General features: G+C 37.5%; 1 protein-coding gene across 1 annotated transcript in view; it reads left to right on the top strand.

The window, feature by feature from the left end:
* Nucleotides 1-18,756, top strand: part of STARD9 (StAR related lipid transfer domain containing 9) — a 93,396-nt gene that overhangs the window by 36,842 nt on the left and 37,798 nt on the right. Inside the window, exons 5-16 of the mRNA XM_068193403.1 lie at nt 1,258-1,290; nt 1,379-1,440; nt 1,895-2,007; nt 7,170-7,239; nt 9,436-9,508; nt 10,369-10,436; nt 11,392-11,489; nt 11,712-11,912; nt 12,311-12,408; nt 14,190-14,267; nt 15,003-15,077; nt 15,582-15,761. Coding sequence (XP_068049504.1) covers nt 1,258-1,290; nt 1,379-1,440; nt 1,895-2,007; nt 7,170-7,239; nt 9,436-9,508; nt 10,369-10,436; nt 11,392-11,489; nt 11,712-11,912; nt 12,311-12,408; nt 14,190-14,267; nt 15,003-15,077; nt 15,582-15,761 — 1,149 coding nt within the window. The remainder of the gene's footprint in view (nt 1-1,257; nt 1,291-1,378; nt 1,441-1,894; nt 2,008-7,169; nt 7,240-9,435; nt 9,509-10,368; nt 10,437-11,391; nt 11,490-11,711; nt 11,913-12,310; nt 12,409-14,189; nt 14,268-15,002; nt 15,078-15,581; nt 15,762-18,756) is intronic.

The following is an 18,756-nucleotide window of genomic DNA, read 5'->3' as shown; positions in this document are numbered from 1 at the left end:
TAAGGGGACCAGTATTTTCTACATCCATGGGATTCAATTTTTAAGGTGAAATAAGGGCAAAATGTGTTTAAACCCCAAAGATAAGAGGCCTGTTCTAACATAGCTTGTTCTTTTGATGAGAGTTTGGATTTTTAAAATTTTGTTTTCTCAATAGACATCAACAATAGGATTTATTTACATTATTACCATATTCTCTGTTGATTTTATGTGAAATCAAGTTTTATGGCATAAAAGCCTGAAGAATTGTTAAAATTTGGGTTAATAGGTGGCAAACTAGGAGTAATTTGTATTACCCTATTTTGAAAATATCTTAGAAATTCAGAATGGCCACAATTTGAAATTATCATTATTTTCAAGGAAATTTCTGGATGTTGTGTTTCTAAGAGATTTCTTGTTTAAAAAATAATTTCTTTCTCCAATGCAATACTGCTTTGGGCTGATTTTTAATAACATATATTCACTGTGAAACAGTGTTCCAGTGTTTGGTATAAACAGAACTTTTTTCCATGGTGGTCCACTTGGTGAACCTGGATTTTCTTCTTTTAACACATTTTCAAGTGTGCCTTCTGAAAAAAGCTTTTCATGCCATTCAGCAAGCAGAATCCACCTAAGCCCTGGTGTCTTTCCCAGGGTGTGTTGGCACTGCTAAAGTGTGAGCAATCATATCATAAGGAGAGTTCATCACACACAACCACGCTGTTACTTCAGTGCTGTGCAGACTGGGCAAAATTTAGATCACTTAGTCTGGGTATTGTTAGCAGCCCCCTATCCTCTTCTCTCTGAGACACAAAATTTATAAATCTAGAATATAAAGCTGTTCCAAGGCTCCTTGGTGATGCCATAGCATGAAGAAATAAAACTAGAATAAGAAAAACCCAGAAATATTCATGAGCAATTACACTAGTTTCATTGTTGGCCTGGCTACACTAGTTTCATTGTTGGCCTGGCTTCATCTAGTCTGCAACACCTCTGACATAGACATGTCCAATATCATTACATCAAACAGCTTTTGGATTTAACCTAAGCCTCTAAACTTCTCATCAATGCTGTGTACATTGCTCTAAAATTACTTTTGGTATAAACAGAGATGCTGTTGTGAAGTACGCTGCATGGCTGTTTATGTTGTAATCCACCATACAGTCATTACTGCACTATGATTCTGTACTTTTCTTAAAACTTGGCTTTTGTTTAAAAATAGATTTTGCGTGAGTGTTAGAAAACATATTATTTAAATTTTTTTCTGTTTATTATTTGAAGGCATCCATTGGGCTGACACCTCGTATATGTGAGGTATTTTTTTTTTCTTCACTTGAATTTGTTTAAGCAGTTAGATTTTCCTAATGCACTTTAAATTTACATAAATTTCTCATTTGTGAAGGGCCTTTTTTCCAGGAAGGATGATTACTCAGACCAGATGGCCTCATGCAGGGTAAAGGTCAGGTAAGTGTGTTACTGTTATGGACAACAATACAAAAGCTTTAACAACACACTCCTGTGACTGAACAAAGTAAAGACTAGTTTATTTTGTTTCCGTTTTCTTAGAAGATAGTAGTTTTAGAACAAGAGGGAAAACACAGAGGAATGATGAGAAAGTATTGGATTTAGTTTTCCATCTAAGTATAGTTCTTTGGATGCTGTCTGCTCACTTCTGTATAAACAGCTGAAATAGGAATGCAGTGAAAATTTACTTGCTTTATTTAACTCTTAAATTGAGCCATAATCCTACATTCCAGTCTTACTTATTTTGCCCTTGGACCTTATAAAGCATTGTGTTTAGAAATCTAGGGATTTGAACCCACTAGTGCAAAAAGAGTCAGTTACATTGTCTAAATATACAGTTACTCCTCTTGCTTTGTTTTTAGTTGAGTGAATTTAACTTTTTTTTTCTTTTCAGTTTTCTTGAAATCTATAACGAGCGTGTCCGAGACTTGTTAAAACAGTCAGACCGAAAGAAACCTTACACACTTCGGGTTCGAGAGCACCCTGAAACAGGACCATATGTCCAAGGTAAGAGTGGGCTTCTCAATTAGCAGCAGAACTGCAGGTGGACGCATGCCAGGCGTGTATGCATCTTTGCATGCATTCCTGCAATGATCAGAATTGCTTCTGCCCTTCCAGCATTACTTTTCTCAAATGTTTTTTCTTGTTTTTCTTGTGTGATCACCCGTAGTACACTGAAAGATTTGCCTTTGTTATCCTACTGGCTGGATATCCTGCACTGTCTGCCTTTCCAGCCATATTATTTTTCTTCCTTTCATTTTAAAGAAATATTAACTTAATTTAGAAGTCTACCAACATTAGCTCTAAATGGGTTCTCCAGACCAGCCTAAGCTCCCTTCATGCCTGTTTCATACCTTGGCAGCAGAATATACATTAAAAAAAAAAAAGTAGATAAATTTAACTGTCTGATGTTGCAGGACAGGCAGTGAGAAACAATGAAAATCTCACCCAAGTGAAAACCTAATAAGCTTAATTTTCAGTTGTCAGCTTTTTCAGTTGTCTTTCTTTAGTTCTTACCTTCTCTCTCATTGTTTTTTCTACTTCAATTTTATTTTCAGTTTTGCTTGATGCTTTCACCTCAAGGTCTCATAAAGCTTTAAATTGCAGTTAGGCCTTTGGCATTTCATGAATAGATTCACTCCTGATGTAAAGTTTGCCAGCTACATTGCTGTGTGTCTGAGCAATAGCTGACAAAAATCACATCCCAAGAATCAGTGCACCAGTGTAAAATCATTCAAAGTAGATTTATAGTGGAGATCAGAAGGAAAAGTATTTTCCAGACTGGGGGTTTGTTTAGAAAGTAAATGCATACATTTCCTTTTTTCCTTTTCTTCTTGCCTTATATCCAGTGGACAGAATTCCAGAGTAGCCTCTGGAATCACTGCCTCTGCAACTGCTTGGTAGTGAGTAGTAATACCTAGGAAGTATGCACTTAGTACACAAAATGAATATCACATTGAATGTTATGGATCCTGTCACATCAGAGCAAATACTGATTTGTCCTGGCTTCTAAATAGAGTCCTTGTCTCTGTTTAGTTTTTCTTGCTCTCCTTGGTTGATTTTTCTCCCTGTTTTTCTTTATTATGGCATTACACATCATGTGATTATCCTTCCTCCAGAGATTAAAGGAAGATGTGACAACAGGTAGAGTGACTTGACTGTGTGATTGGATGGAGCCTGATTGAATGGATTCCTTGGACACCTGCTGTATTGGTCATAGCACGTCTAACAACCCATGGTTGTCACCAGTTCCTCCTAAAGTTTGAAATCAGCACTTGCAGAGTGTTGAACTTTCAGGGTCCTGTACACAAGAGCCTATCAGACATTCTGGTTGTTTCAGCTGTGCTTTCCCAGCACATCAGCATTCTGTTTTAAGGAGACTTGGAAAATAATAGATTAATTGGTGTTCTCGTTAGTATGGCAAACATAATTCTTTGTAAAGTAGATTCATAGACATTTGGCGTTTATTGAGGGCTTTCCAAGGTTCTCTTTCTACCTGCTTGTTATTGGAGAACTTCATTGTTGATGGAGTTCAAAGACTAATTATTTTCTTTCAGCAGCTGCTAATTCACCACACAAGAAAGGGTCTTTAAACTGTTTCTTTCCTTGGCAATTTCCATCTCTTTTCTCAGGCCTTATATCTCCAGTGATTCCTTGGCTGCATATAATGAACTTTCCCTGTTCTAAAAGAAAATAAAGTTATAACTTTTGCCAATGGGCTGGCTTGCCTTTTGTCACTGTTTTGTCTTCATCTGGAACCTTCCAGGCCAATTCTGTCACTACTTTTTCAATTCTATTGTGACTTTTGTTGTTGTTTTTGTGGGGTTCATTGGGGGGGTTGGTTGGTTGGTTGTTTCTATTGTGCTTTTTTTATTTACCCATTTTGAATAAGGATTTTATTCTTGGACACAAATGAAACTTTTGACTGTAACAATTTTATGCTAGAGTTCTGAAATATGCCAATAAAGTTCCCAGTTGATTAGATTTTGTAAACTAAGAGAAGAGATAATGGCAAAAGATTAGCCTAAATAATATTTGCTGCTTTTGACTATGGTTGTAAATTTATTTTAGATTATTCACTCCCTCTGTACATTATGGCAGCCTTAAAAATAATTATATTAATGCCTGTAAGAAAAAATTATTTTCAATGGTAATTGTGATTCATGCTTTTTTTAAAAAAACTGATCACGTGCATGAGAAATGAAATAATTTCTCTGCTGAAGACACCATGGGGTGCAATAGGATGTTGTTGTGAGACCATGTGAACTGAAGTAATTTCAGGCTGATGAGTCAGTGGCTTAGGGCAACAGATGAAAGCTGTTTTATTTTAGACATATGTATACAAATATATATTAATAAATTTGTCTATGCAGTTTATGCAATTGAGAAATGTGACAGTTTGCTTTGCTTGAGACAGCCCTAGTGTCTGTTGAGGAGAGGGACTAATAAGGTGTGGTGGAACTGCATTCATTAGCTTACATCAAAAATAAGCAGCAGTGACTTAAATGCAAGTTTGAAGTATAGGCAGCTTGATTTTAGTAAGATCGAATTCAAGAAAGCCTCTTGTGAAGAGGTTCACAACACTGGTACAAAATGCCCTTCTCAACTGCACTAATGTATTGCTGCAATCAAAAATTGCTGAGCTCTGTAATGAGGGTTTTCTATGTGCTGAAGTATTCTTTGGAAATTTTATATGCAGTCTCTCTGTCCAGGATCAGAGTGCAAGAATAATATTTCCAATAGCTAGAGAGCTGGGATCAAAATTATCAGCAAGGTTACTAGGAGAGCATGGTTTGAGTTTCACTTCCAGGCAATTTACTGCATGGGAGAAATTAAATTAGTGAACACCAGCAAAGCTCAGAAATTTTCCATAGATTAAACAAGTTAAGGACTGGCATGTGTATTTGCATTGTACTTCTTGCAATAATCAGCAATTTTAAGGTTTACTGACTCTTATGAGGAGCTCCTCAGTGTACATTAGTTTTAGTTGTGTGTTTGGTGTCAATGACATCCAGAGTATGGTTAGCTGTGGATGAAGAATAGAGAGAGGGGAAAATCAGAAAACTTAATCCTTTTAAGGACACTTAGATGCTCTGGGCAATGCATTTTCCATTTGCAAGTCCAGTCAGAAAGTCCCAGCTCTGAACACTAAGTATTTCAAGTGTTTTCCAACCCATTGTTTTTTCACGTAAAGCCTGAGAGATTGTAGTCTTTAAAATGCTGAAAGTGTTCCAGTGCTTTGGATTGGAATCGTTTCAAACTTCTCCCTCACAGATGGTTGCACTGTTAAGGAATCGGCCTCTCTTAAATCAGGAAATGATGCAATCTATTTATTACTCTGAGACAGATTTCTGGGGGAGATCCTTTCTTACTCCAAGGCAGATTTCTAGACAAGCAAGTGGTTTTGATCTTTCTATGGGACTTGAAAATAACCTTTCTTTTTCTGGCAGCCAACAGAACACTTCAACATTTCTTTTCAAGCAACATTTAAAATATTTCATTAACCTTATTAAAAAGCTAATTGTTTTAAACTCTCTGCTAGAATCACAATTCCAGTGCTTAGGGAAATGTAGGAAGGTAAGAATTTCTTCCATGCCTCCTTTTTATAATGGTATTTTTATTCAGTTAAATAAGACCCTGAAAAGGGGTCTGGGAAAACAATGTATGATAGTTTCCATATTCTGAGCTTTGAAGATCCCAGTGCGGCTGGAAAAATAATGGGCCTCTTTCTCAAATGGAAAATGTGATGACTTCTGGAATTAATGTGTTGTAAAGAGACACTAGAGAGCAGAAGAAATATTTTTGTTTGAAAATCATCCTATACTTTTTGTGTGTGCAAATGTTCCTGCACTCACACTGCAGTTAGGATTTTTTTTTTTTTAAGTATGGGTGATCAAAAAATCTTTTTTTTTTCCTTTATATGTATCAGTTATTAAAGGAATTAAGTTAAATCCCTTCTTTGTCTTAGGTTTTACTTTCATTTAGAGTTAAGCAAGCTGTTACCATGAAAGGATAGACTCTAACAATATCAAAAGTACTTATTTCAGTCTGGCTGAATTTCATATTAATCTTGACTTACATTCTAGCAGTAGAAAAATTATTTGATCCAAATAAATCAATATTTTTTTCAGTACTTTCCCTTCATCTACACTTTTGTGGTCTGTAGTAAAACAAACCTAAATCAGTGGAGGGGGAGGAAGGTGGATTCCAGCTGTGAGATAAGGCATTCTGCACAGGCATGTTTTGCTAGCTGTGGTATGACAAAGACTGCCTTCACAACTCAGGTGTTTTTTAAGGAGTCACTGAAGTACTAATGCTAAATAATCCTTGATGACGAGGCATATTAAACTGGATTTATGGGAAATACAAGCCCGTTGAGGATGATTTTGCGCGAGTGCTGGAAGTCGCATTCTGCCCGGAGCTGGCAGTGCCTCAGCACAGCAGCACACCGCCCTCCACTGGGCCCCTCCTGGGCATGACCACCCCTCCAGCACAGCAGGCTCTGAATGTGGGAGTCCTTCCTTTTCTTTAGGGGGGCTTCCCCGCCTTAAAAATAGAATCAAATTTTCAAAACAGACAAGGAAAAACCAACCAAAAACAAACTGAAAGGAGAAGACAAGAAAAGGCCAGGTGATTCATATCATCATTCAGAGGATCCTCAAAAAGCCCTGTGAGGTGAAAAGTGCATGAAGATTCCCAAGTGCAGGCTAAAGTCTATTTAACTAAGTGGTGAATATTCAGAAGGGTTGGTTCCTAGTTCAGTTGCATGAGCAGAAACATCATCCAGAGGCAATGGCCAAAATCTTTCTTAGAGGATCTGTACCCAAATAGAAGGAGCGACATAGCTGAAAATTTATTATGGACTTATACTGTTTTTTAAGTACCATTGTTGTGCAGATGGAGAAGTTTTGATCTTTGAAGGTATGAGGCATTTCTTCATACTAATGTCACTGCATCAGAAGGATGAACTAGAATATTTTACAAATTTTTTTAAAAAAATTAAATAGTTGTATTTTTTAATAAAATTTACTCTAGTCAAGAGACTACTTGTATAATAGACTGTCATCTCAGCAGAACATTTTTATTCTCCTGATGGGTAAATTGTTGGATAAGCTGAATCAAAGTTCCTGAGAAAGCCAAGTAGTTAACTCTTCTTGCATCTTTGGCAGGTTTGACTCAGCATTTAGTTACAGACTACAAGCAAGTTGTAAAACTTCTAGAAGAAGGAATAGCTAAAAGGTATTTTACATGACAAACCAACTCCATCTATATTTAAGTCTTCTTTCACTGTGTGTTGATTTCGCTGATGTTTATTTTACTGACCGGGTTGGCAGTGCTTTGTGATGACAGGATGTCAGATTTGGTGATCCTGCATATGAGACATTACCTATCACCATATTGTCCAGAGCAAGAGCTACAAGCACTCGTGAAGTTCTTTCTTCAACACTGATCCTGTGCTGACTTACCTACAAAATTCCTCCATCTGCCAGTGATAAAAAATGCAAGCCAAGAAAACATTTTACTCTAAACAGACATCTGTTTTTCCCCTTCACTTGCTCATGATACTTTAAACTGGATAGCTTTCAACTCACTTTGTTATATAATTCATTGATTTTAAACTGCTGAAAATATAATGTAGACTTATTTATTTTCTAGAAGTACTATGTTTACAATTATTTGGTTTTATTTCTATAAGTTTCTAGTCCAAATTTTGTTTGCTGTCAGTGAACTGTGGGGTTTGGAACACTGGTGAAGCCAATGATTTTGGCTCTTGTTATTGAGACACTTTTTGACAAGAAAGCTTGACTATCTTTACAGGTGCCATTGCAGTAATGAAAAACAGTTACATTTGAAAGAATCGTCCAAATCCTAATCACAGTTCCAAAACTGATATTAAGTCTTATCATAAGAGTAGTCAAGGTTTTAAAATAACAGTGATGCTGTTATTTTAAAACTAAGCTACATTTTAACAAAAAACCCCATAGAATACACATCAGGATTAAGTTTTGCTGATTCTGCTTGTAGCAATTACTAGATGCAGCTTTATTGTAAAAAAAGGCTATTTCAGTACAACAAAATTCCAGGTGATTACATGGTTTACATGGGTTGTGAGTAATTGAGATGTGAACTTGCTCTATAACTACCTTGTGTGTTGTTGGAGGTGAGGAGTGCTAACACTTCCTCCTCCAAATCTTGGGGCACTATCTTTTTCCCTTTTAATTTATAACCTTTGATGCTGTGCCTTTACACTCTCTGCCCACTGTAGGGCTGTTTTCTGTCTTCTGCCCTTTACCGCATTGTTTGTCTTCCTCCTCCAGCATCTGGAGACTAGTTCATGTTCTCCTGCTACCTCAGCTTTGGCTTGCTTATAATCACGATGTGCTCAGCTGCCTGTAGCTTTTGGCAGTGGCCACTCACAGGACTGGAGGAGGTGCAGGAAGCAGAGAACAACTGGGAGGAGAGTCCTGGCTTTGCCCTCGTGCCCTGGGCACTAGCAGCTTACACACAGCTGCAGTTCTCTGCAGTGCTCTCTGCAGTGCTCTGACAGCTGGGCTGGTAACAAAAGCATGGTGCCACAGTCCTTTTCTGCACTACTAAAAATACCTACTGCTGTTGAGGGCAGGCTGGCAAAACTGATGATAAAGGCTGCACATATAGCTGATACTCAAGGCAAGCTCAAAGGAGAAAAACCTGTGTCCTTGCTTTTGCCCTGGACAAAATACTACTGTCTTTGAGTTTTTCTAATTAAAACAACAATAAAGAAAGTAGAATTTCCAAAAGTTTGCATGACAGAGGCAGTGAGAGAGTTCTACTGCTCCTTCTGTGAGCAGTTCCTGCTTGCCAGAGTGCCCTGGGTCAGAGCACGAGAGCCATCTGTCCGTGTCAGAGAGTCAGGCAAGTGCCACACAGGGAATTACAGCACTCATTTAGCACTCACACGGGTGGACTGCTTAGTCTCACTGGACTCCTCTGGCAGTGTAAAAGAGTTGTACCAGGGTAAAGGAACCCCAGAAGTTGTGTGTGAAGGCTTTTGAACCCTTTGGAAATGCCAAGGGATAAAAAGGGAGACAAATGGAAAAGATGTGCTGGGCTTGTGCACTCTGTATTGGGGATGAGCTGTTTGATGCTCTTGCTGGCTGTACTTCTCTACTGTGTTCTCTGCTTATGCCACATCTTATACCTGTACTGTAAGGCTGCTTTAAGATATCTCCTCAGAGTGTGCTGGTGGAAAAAAAAAAAACACCTCTAATTCATCCTCAGTTTCCACCTTTCCATGTTCTCTGCCAAATGCTCAGGAATCAGATCCAAGAATGCAGCCTGCCATATTCTCCAAGTTTCACGTTTTTTCATTTATCTGCTGTGTTTGTTGATTTTGATCTCCCTGAATACAGGGAAGTTACCCTTTGTAATTGAATGGTTTGTTCTTCTTTCTAGAATCACAGCAGCTACACATATTCACAATGCCAGCAGCAGATCCCATGCTATCTTCACCATACACTACACTCAGGTTAGCTAAAAATAACCCAACTTCCTCTTCACTTTCAAAAGCGTTGTTCACTGTATTGTGCATTGTTTACTTGTCACTATTTTGTGCTGTTTGTAGTAATGGTTGAAGGAAATAATTTCCTTTGGATCACACTGCAGATGTGTTGAGTGTTTATTGAAGCATTCTGTTCCTTTGTGCAAGCTTATAGTCAGAAGTGATGCCAAAACCTCACTTTTAAAAGAAATGTTTTCAGTTTCAATAAGCCCTTTGAAATGCAATAACCCCTCAGATGCTGTGAAAATTACATGTAAATATGTTTGAGGTTATGTTTTATCACACTTGTTTAGGATTCTTAATTGAAGTACAGCATTAGTTTATACCAAAATTTTGTATCTATCCAGCTTTTTAGATGTACTCATCTATTTGGCATCCAGTACTCTCCCTGAGACAATGCAGCCTTTCTCTGGAGGAATTACATCCTTCCCTGGCAGGGAAGTCGTCCAGTGATCCAATAGACCTTTTCTATCTCACACTTCTAACATCCTGTAATCACAGAACATTTGGGGATATTTTTCCTTAGTTTCACAAAAGACCTTTGGAAAACATTAGTGGAAAATAACTCTGCAAGGTCTACAAGAAAGCCTTTCACAGTCTCTAGGCAGTAAAGGTTTTTTTGAGAGGAAATTGGCATAAGAGGGTAGTTTGTGGGGTGAGAAAGCTGTTGAGTTTGTGGTTTGAACATAGTCTGAGGGTCAAGGTCACAAACAAAGGCAGTGAGACAGTCATGAACAACTCAGCTTCAAACAAAAGAGCGCATCAATTTTATTTTCATTAATTAATTAAGAGGAATAATCTTCCTTATTGATGTTTTTTTTCTTCAGGCTATATTAGAGAACAATCTTCCGTCTGAAATTGCAAGCAAGATCAACTTAGTGGACCTTGCAGGCAGGTAATAATATACTGAAGGGCAGAGAGGTAATTTTCTCTGAAGATTCTGGCAGTACTGTCTTAAAAGATGAAGTTTAATATTTTAAAATTTCATTGAACTAACGGAAAGCTTGACTTTCTTATAATGTAACAGGGAATATTAATATTATTATTGTCTTTGTCAATAGTTCTTCTGTACTGAGTATGGGTTTTCATTGGAGAAGGGAATTACTGGGTTCTCAGAACAATGCTATATTGTTGAATACATTTAAGGTAATTCCATTCAGCTCCATATTCTTATTAAGTGGCTTTTCTGGTAGGTGTTGTTGGAATTACTAAATCTGTCCTTGAAAAGAGAGGGGTAAAAAGGAATGTGTTCCTCATGGTTGCCTAGCATGGGCAGGAGAAAATAGTTATATCTCACTGTCTATGTTGTTCATACTCCAAAAGTTCCTAAGTCTCTTTGTTGTGCATTTCGGTGAGGTACATGTGGTTGTGTTGGATGTGACAGAAAACAGAAAGATGGAAGTTGTGCTGAAGAATTATAGAACAGTTATAGAAAAGGATTTTATTTTCTCAAGAACATAAATTACCATGTGCGTATGGTCAGAAAGTGACATTGAGGGAATATATAGACTTTTGTACTGAGCCAGGCTACCCTTGTGGAGATGTGAAATGTATGTTGTTTTTTTAAATTCAGAACCACTGTGATTGAGTTGCCCAGTTCACAATTGTTTATGTTTTGTTGGGTCTTTAACTGTCTTTATCTTGCACCAATTGCTCATGGTTGTTTGGATGTTTTGAAATAGAGGGAAATACGAAATATTTGAAGAATATGGGTTGTTTAATTGCAAAGCTCATAATTTCTGTTTTATTGTATTGCTTGAAAATACATAATGTTTTCATATTGACTATATGTTAATAATTAAGCATTTTTGTTTATTTTGTATTGTCTTTTTCACGCTTGCTTGCTGCAGTGAAAGAGCTGATCCCAGTTATTGTAAAGATAGAATTACCGAAGGTGCCAATATTAACAAGTCATTAGTTACACTTGGAATTGTCATATCCACTTTAGGTAAGCACATTAGTTCTTTATATTGAAGGGTAGTGATAAAAGCATATGACTCACTCACTGTGTGTTGAGTGTAAATCTTGTTTGCATTTACATCAAAAAGCTCAACAGAACAGCTGCATGGTGTCTTCATAAACGGTAATGACATCTAAGAAAATTAAGTAGCCGTGACAGAAAAAAAAAAAAAAAACTCCTTTCCTGAGCTCTGTGGTACTTCTCCCTCAGCACAAAATTCTCAGATGTTCAGCAGCTGCCAGAGCATTAACACCCTCACAAGTGAAGGGGAGAGCAGCCATGTGGACAGCCCTCCCTCCGGCGGCAGCAGTGGGACCAGGCGGCCGGCTTACATCCCCTACCGTGACTCCATCCTCACCTGGCTGCTGAAGGACAGTCTGGGGGGCAACTCCAAGACCATCATGATTGCCAGTGAGTTTGGTTTCTATTCATGGTTTAACATTTTGCACTACACTGTGTCTTTAATACACACCTCAAATGCAGTGAGAAGACAGCTATAACACTTAGAATCTGTCCTTGTAAAGATTTTCATAAATACTTCATAGAATACTCAAGGAAATGAAAATGCATGCTGATTGTGCATGAAATTATGTTTAAGAGCCTTACCAAGGTGATAGCTTCGATTTTAGGTGATTCATTCAGTTACAAATACAGTCTGGAGAAGACATTTTCTGTGAGCTTAATGAAATAACCCTAGGGTTATTTTTTTATCTTTTAAAGAAGCAAGACAAAAAAAAAAAAACTTCTTTAAAAATAATGGGTTAAACTGAATGCTTTTTAAAATTGTATCATTTGTTTTCTGCCTATAGCTATCTCACCTGCCAGCTCCAGCTACAACGAGACCATGAGTACCTTGAGATATGCTGCAAATGCCAAAAATATTATTAACAAGCCCAGAGTAAATGAGGTGAGGCCTTGAGTTTTGTCTAAGGTAGCCTATGCAGTCACAATTTGTCTTCTTCTCAGTACACAAAATAATGAATCCCTTAAATATATGGGAGTAATATTGGTCACAGAACCCAAGCTTCATTCATTGCCTGTTCTAGGAATGAGCTCTGACTTTATGACAGATTCATTTTTTTGATTATGTAGAGGTCCTTCACAGGCTGCACAAGTTAAAAGATGGTAGAGTATTAAGGAGAGAGTCAGGTGCTGCATTGGAGGCCTGAATTCTATTGCTGCCCCTGCAATCCCACTCTTATTCAATCCTAGATGTTCAGATGCTTAAGGCAAATTTTCAGTGTGTGCTTTTCTCTCATTTTCCACCCTTACGCTCAGTCCACATTTATCAAATGTGAAAAACGTAAACTCTCTCACTCAAAGGCTTAGTGTTAAAACAGATTGGAGGTTTTAGATGCTCTAATCATAAGAACCAGCATTAAAAATAATTCATGGGGAAGTGCATAATTCTGTCTGTCTTTACAGCAAAATTTAAGCAGCACATACTGATTCAGATCCACAGCCACATATGCTAGAAATATAAAACTCTAGAATTGCTGTTCTGTAGCTGATTATTCTTGACCTGGAATTCTGCATGAGGCTCCCTTTCCACATGATCACATAACTTAAGGACTGAATCACAGTGCATTCATTTAAGGAATATGCAGTGAATTTAGGTTTCAAAAAAAGTCTTGATTCCAGCCATTTCCTAACATTTAATCCATTGACTTTACAACTTTAGTAGTATTCTTTTGTGATTTGGCATGAGCGTCTCAAGATTTTATTTTGTAGATGAAAGGATAGAATTCCAGAGTTGTACTTCACTATTTGCTTTCCTAACAATACTCTGTTAAATTTGGGCAGAAGCAAAGCCTTCTAATCCTAGTTTCTCAAATTTAATTTGCATTTTAATTATCAGTGCCTATAAGTTGTTTTCAGACATCAGTAGTAGCAGCAATTGTGTGCTTGGTTTTGCCAGCAGCAGTTCTCAGCTCTGTGACAGGCTAAAGCCACATAAACACTCTTGGGTAAGCCACTTGTCACACACAGCCTCTCACAGCCTCCCAACTTGTGTACCCATCACTCTCTTGCACAGCCCATGCTAGACCCTCGACCCCAGCCCTTCAGTCTTCTTCCCCTCACTGCAAATTGACCTGGCAGCCCAGAGAAAGCTGATTCTTGCCCCAAGAGTTTGTCTGAAATGTCCGTAAAAGCTGTTTTCCAGAAACTGCCATTGCAGAAACGCTTACTCTGAAAGTGAGATAAATGCCTCACACCAGGCAGACAGGAAATTCCTTATGTATCAACTTTATGTGTGTATCTTCATGTATGTGTGTAAGGGCTTTTCATACAATCCTGGATGACTCTGGCTTCGTCTCCTCTGATCGGATTTTATATACCAGCATTAAGTAACGGCATCTTTCTGATGTCATGGAACTATTTTGAAGGTAAATCCTTAGAAGTAGTGATGTAGCCATCTGGTCATGATGGGAACAAATGCTAAGGTAGGTCTGTGTTTAGAAGAGAGATGGAAGAAAAAGTTTATGGTAAAACAGAACCATCAAAGATGAGAACCACCTGTCCCTAGGCAGTACATCTCAAGGGCCTGGCAGAGTAAAGCAAGGACTACTGCTGTGAGTTTGCCTGTTCTCCTCTCTTCCTGACTGTTGGAATATCTCCAGGTTGATTTCTTAAGCTAGAGTTTTTTAAAGACTGATTTTTCCAACAGTCTGTATCTCAATGTTTCAGGATGCAAATGTGAAACTGATCAGAGAACTGAGAGAAGAAATTGATAGGTTGAAAACTATGCTGATGAGCTTTGAACTGGTATGTAGCAACATTTCCCTACTGGAGCTTTTGTGTTACTTTAGGTAGCTTACTTTCATCTCACCTGTTTGTCTTGCCATGTTTACTGTAACTGGAGAGAAACCAAACTGTTCTCTGGGTGATTTTGTAATTATTATAAGGTTAATTGATTTTCTGTCATTTCTCCTCTTTCTGTCATTGTACTGATGAACCTGAAGTATAAGTAGTCATGTAATGATTCCAAAGTATTTCCTTGCCTGTCTTTCATAGAGTTGGATGGCTTACCTGTCCAGAAATACCGTGAAATAGAAATATTTTCATTTTAAAGGTGTTGAAGCTTCAATAGATTAATTGATATATCACATTTCCTGCATGGTCTCTCCCTGCAAAGGAGTTGTGAGCATCTTTGAGCCCTCACAATACAGCTGACTTACCTGGTGTTTTTCTCTCTTGGAACAATAATAATGTCTTGGTTTTCCAAGCTATGGAGAGAATGTTTTGCGGAGACAGACAGAAACTACACTTCAGGATGTATTTACACATAACTATCTCTCAGTTTTTGCTTTTTCACCAGTTCTTTATGCCAAAAAATTGCATGCAATAGCTAGAGAGATGTAGGCTAGGTGCTGGAATGTATATTTTCTCTTTCCTTCTCTTGACTTCATCTCCTTGAAATGCTGGAGAGTGAAAGAACATGCCTGCCAGCTGTGAATAAGAAAACTAACATGTAGGTCTTGGTGGCTGTTTTTTGTACAGAGAAATTCCAGTCCCTCTTGGAGTGATGACAGGGATGGCAATCTGACTGAGCTGGTCCTTCAGAATGAAATGAAGGTGTGTATGATTTACTTGATGCTGAAACTATCTCCCGCTCCACTAGGCCAGGGGGATTGCATTGCTGTAGTTGTGAAACTACAGTGAAAACACTTTTGTCTTAATCCTTTCCTTTTTGTTCTGCAGATGCAGGAAACTGCCATCCTTAATTCATGTTGAGTGTGCACTACCAGTTTGTGACAAAAGTCTCATGTCCTTAATGGGACACAGTCCATTGTGCATCACTAAGCCTGCACAATCTACCTCTTGTTTGAAAGCTGTCTTAATATATCACAGCAATTCATTATACACAGTCTCTCCCTTCTAACATAAACTCCAATTTATTCAAATGAAAATATTCTACACTTACCAAAATTACTGAGAAGATTTGATCACTGCTAACCCGGAAAGGTTTTGTAGACTTTAAGTTTTGCCCAAAAATAGTCAAAATAATTTGTTAGCATGATCAAAAATAAAAATTATCCTGCTTAGTAAGTGAAACTGTTCTCTCTCCTATTCTTTAAGATTGAGCAATTGACCAAAGACTGGACAAGTAAGTGGACAGACAGGAAAGCCATCATGGAAGAATACAGTGTGGACATCAACAAAGAAAAAGCTGGAGTAACAATAGATTCTAATTTACCTCATCTAATGGCCGTGGATGATGATATCCTCAGCACAGGAGTGGTGCTATACCATCTCAGGGTGAGATATGGCCTCTTGTCTTATTTTACCCTTTAATTTCAAAATATTTGTTTTGTTTGGAAATGGAGAGTGGTGAGGGTGACATTACAACAACAGCTATCAAAATATGAAGGTTGCAGATCATAAGATATAATGAGGGGGAAAAGCAGAAAGGAATTGGAAATGGAGAAGGAGAAGAATTCATATATGAATATCATTTGAACCCTTGTGTATGCAGTATTTGGAACTGTATTACAAGCAAAGCAAAATATTTAAATTAGTCCACAAAGCATGAGGGCAGTTATGTGTTCGTATATGTAGAAACATAAAGGATGGTGGATGGTGCTTTAAGTATTCCAGACAACTGGTCCAAATTTTATTATGCATTTGTATACTTAAGACTGGAATATTTGTACATGTATAGATAAAAGTAAGGTTTAAGAAACAAAAGCTCACTTTGGCAACAACTTCTATACATTTCTTTTAAGCCTATGAGAGATCTGCCACATAGATGCCAGATATGCAGCATAAAGGTTAATTACTTTTGATACTGCTTAAGTGGCTGTTTTTGAAGATCACGTAGAACTCCTGGCCTCACAGACACTGTTTTGTTGTGTAGCTGCTAATTTCAGGCAAAGCTTTTGCTAAGAAACTTTTATAACATTGTATGTATATTACTGCACATTGTGGCATATGATGTGCATGGCTGGGTCAGATGGTTTTAGGGTTTTTTGGTTTTTGATACGGCAAGTGCTAGGCCAGACTTCAACATTTTTCATATTGTTTAAATGAATGGAAATTACTGAAATATTGATGCTGCTTAATGTGAAAGGCATGTTGGATGGGCACTTCTACAGGGGTGCACTCATTGCTAAAATATATGTTAAATGCAGTTAAAAATCATGTATCTGTCAACTAATAAAAATCTTTATCTAGATTTTTGTGGTAATTAACAGTTTAATGACACAGGATATTTTATTCCCCTTAAAAATGGCAATAAATAGTTAAAACAGAAATCTTGCTGTTCTTCTATCATGTTGAAAGAGAAATTTAACTAATTTTTCTCATGCCAACACAAAGAAATTGTACTAGGTAATTATTAGGGACCAAGTATTTATGTTGGTGCTGATCAACATGCAACTTCAACTACTCAACCCTACATTAACAATAAATATTTCTTGAAAGCAACTGCTACTACTTAAATGTTTTTCTGTTATGTGCCATTGGGGAAAGAGCAAATACTTTCCCATACTAATTTTGACAACACCTAATTTAAATATATTCATTTTAATGCCATAATATGGTTTGAAGGGTCAGCTTCTGAAGTCATTCATGACTCTGTCACACTAACATCTTTGTCCCTTCTTTCTTTGCTTCTAGATGCTGCCTTTTCTTTTCTTTGTGCTTTACATCTTTTAGTCTCTGGTGTCTGTTACCTTCATCTGAACAGCAAGAAGGTAAAACATTAGTGGTTCCTTACAAATTAAGGCTTCACCATACAACAACTCTTTACATTGTACTTCTAGAGAGAGGTCACAGCAGCAGTTTCCAGATCATGCAAAATAAATATTATGTTACTCTTTTACTCCCCTGATATTTCATAGCATTAATTGCACTAACTGATGCTGTGCCCATGCTTCATTTATGGCTTTCATTAATAAAAGATGTATGTTTTCCTGTGATTTAGCTGACCTTTTTTGCATAGTCTAAAAACATGCAATTTGTTTATTATTTCAGTGGAAGGTATACTTCATAACCTTTTTTGAAAGTTGGAGTACTTCCAGAAGTGAAGGGGCAAAGCAATCTTACTCTTTATGGTTCTTTAATGTACCTTAGGAATTCCACCCCTAGTCATGCGAAACGGCCAGAAGAGGTAACAGTGTAGAAACACTTCAAGGTGTGTGAAGATGTGCTGTGGTGTGCTCAGGTCAGGTTGTGCAGTCCTTGCATCTGAAACATCTTTCCCTTTTTCAGGTGGAATACTCAATATTAAATTAGGATAGACTAAAAATATGACAATTATTAGCTCAATAGTAGCATTTAAAAATGAAATGGTCTTGAGATATGGTTATTTTTATTTTGTTTTCTCAAGTTGAGTTGGTTGGTTTGCCTGTATCACATCTGTACCTTTGGTCTCACCTGCAATTTTTAGTTGGATTTAAACTTACCCAGAATCACTCCACTGACTGGGATGCTGTTGTGAATTTCCTGAGCCAATACTGCTGTAATACACTTTTCTTAATTGAATTGTATTACCAGAGAGTTAGTTCAGCAACTTGGAAAAAGTTTCTTTTGGAATTACAGTGACTGTACAATTGATTGCCAAAGAAGATAATTGATAGTGAAGAAGATAATTGATAAAGAGAACTTGGATGAGTTTGTTTACTTCTCTCTGTATAAAATGCGTGTTGCTAATTCACTTGATTGAGTGACATGAGTCAAAGGCCACGTGGACCACAAGTTTTCTAGATATTACAGCCAACCCAGGTGGATATCTTGCAGTTGAGTCTGCTGAACATTAAACTGGCACGTACCTTGTTAATTGCTTCAAAGTGGAGGCACAGTCCAGCCTTCAGCCTCTGCAGCAAATGGAGTCTCAGCAGGGCTCATGCCTGGGGGATTTGTCGGTTGGTTCAGACAGCTGAGCTCTGTGCGGAGCTTTGTGATAACCATTCCCTTTCTGCCCAGTGCACAAACCCACTGGGATTTACCCATAATTACCCAGAACTTAAAGTAGTGCACAGCTTCTCTTTTCCCAGTTTTCAGGTGGCCAATTGCTACTTCGTGCTTGATCTTTAATTCTAGGCTTTACAATACACTTGGAGGAGAGAGTATATTTAATTTGTTCTAATTTGAATACAAAATCACATTGTTTACTGTCCATAATTAATTTTAATAAAACCGAAAGACTTGCCACAAAAGTAATTTTAGAGTGCATTTACCAATCACTTTACCATAAGCAATTACAGTATCTCTTTAGAACTGGGAAATTATCTTGTTTTTTTTTTTTCCTAAG

Source organism: Anomalospiza imberbis, chromosome 6 (assembly GCF_031753505.1).
Source record: "Anomalospiza imberbis isolate Cuckoo-Finch-1a 21T00152 chromosome 6, ASM3175350v1, whole genome shotgun sequence".
Classification (NCBI taxonomy): Eukaryota; Metazoa; Chordata; class Aves; order Passeriformes; family Viduidae; genus Anomalospiza; species Anomalospiza imberbis.
Note: the sequence above shows the minus strand (reverse complement) of the source record. Positions and strands in the feature narration are given on the sequence as shown.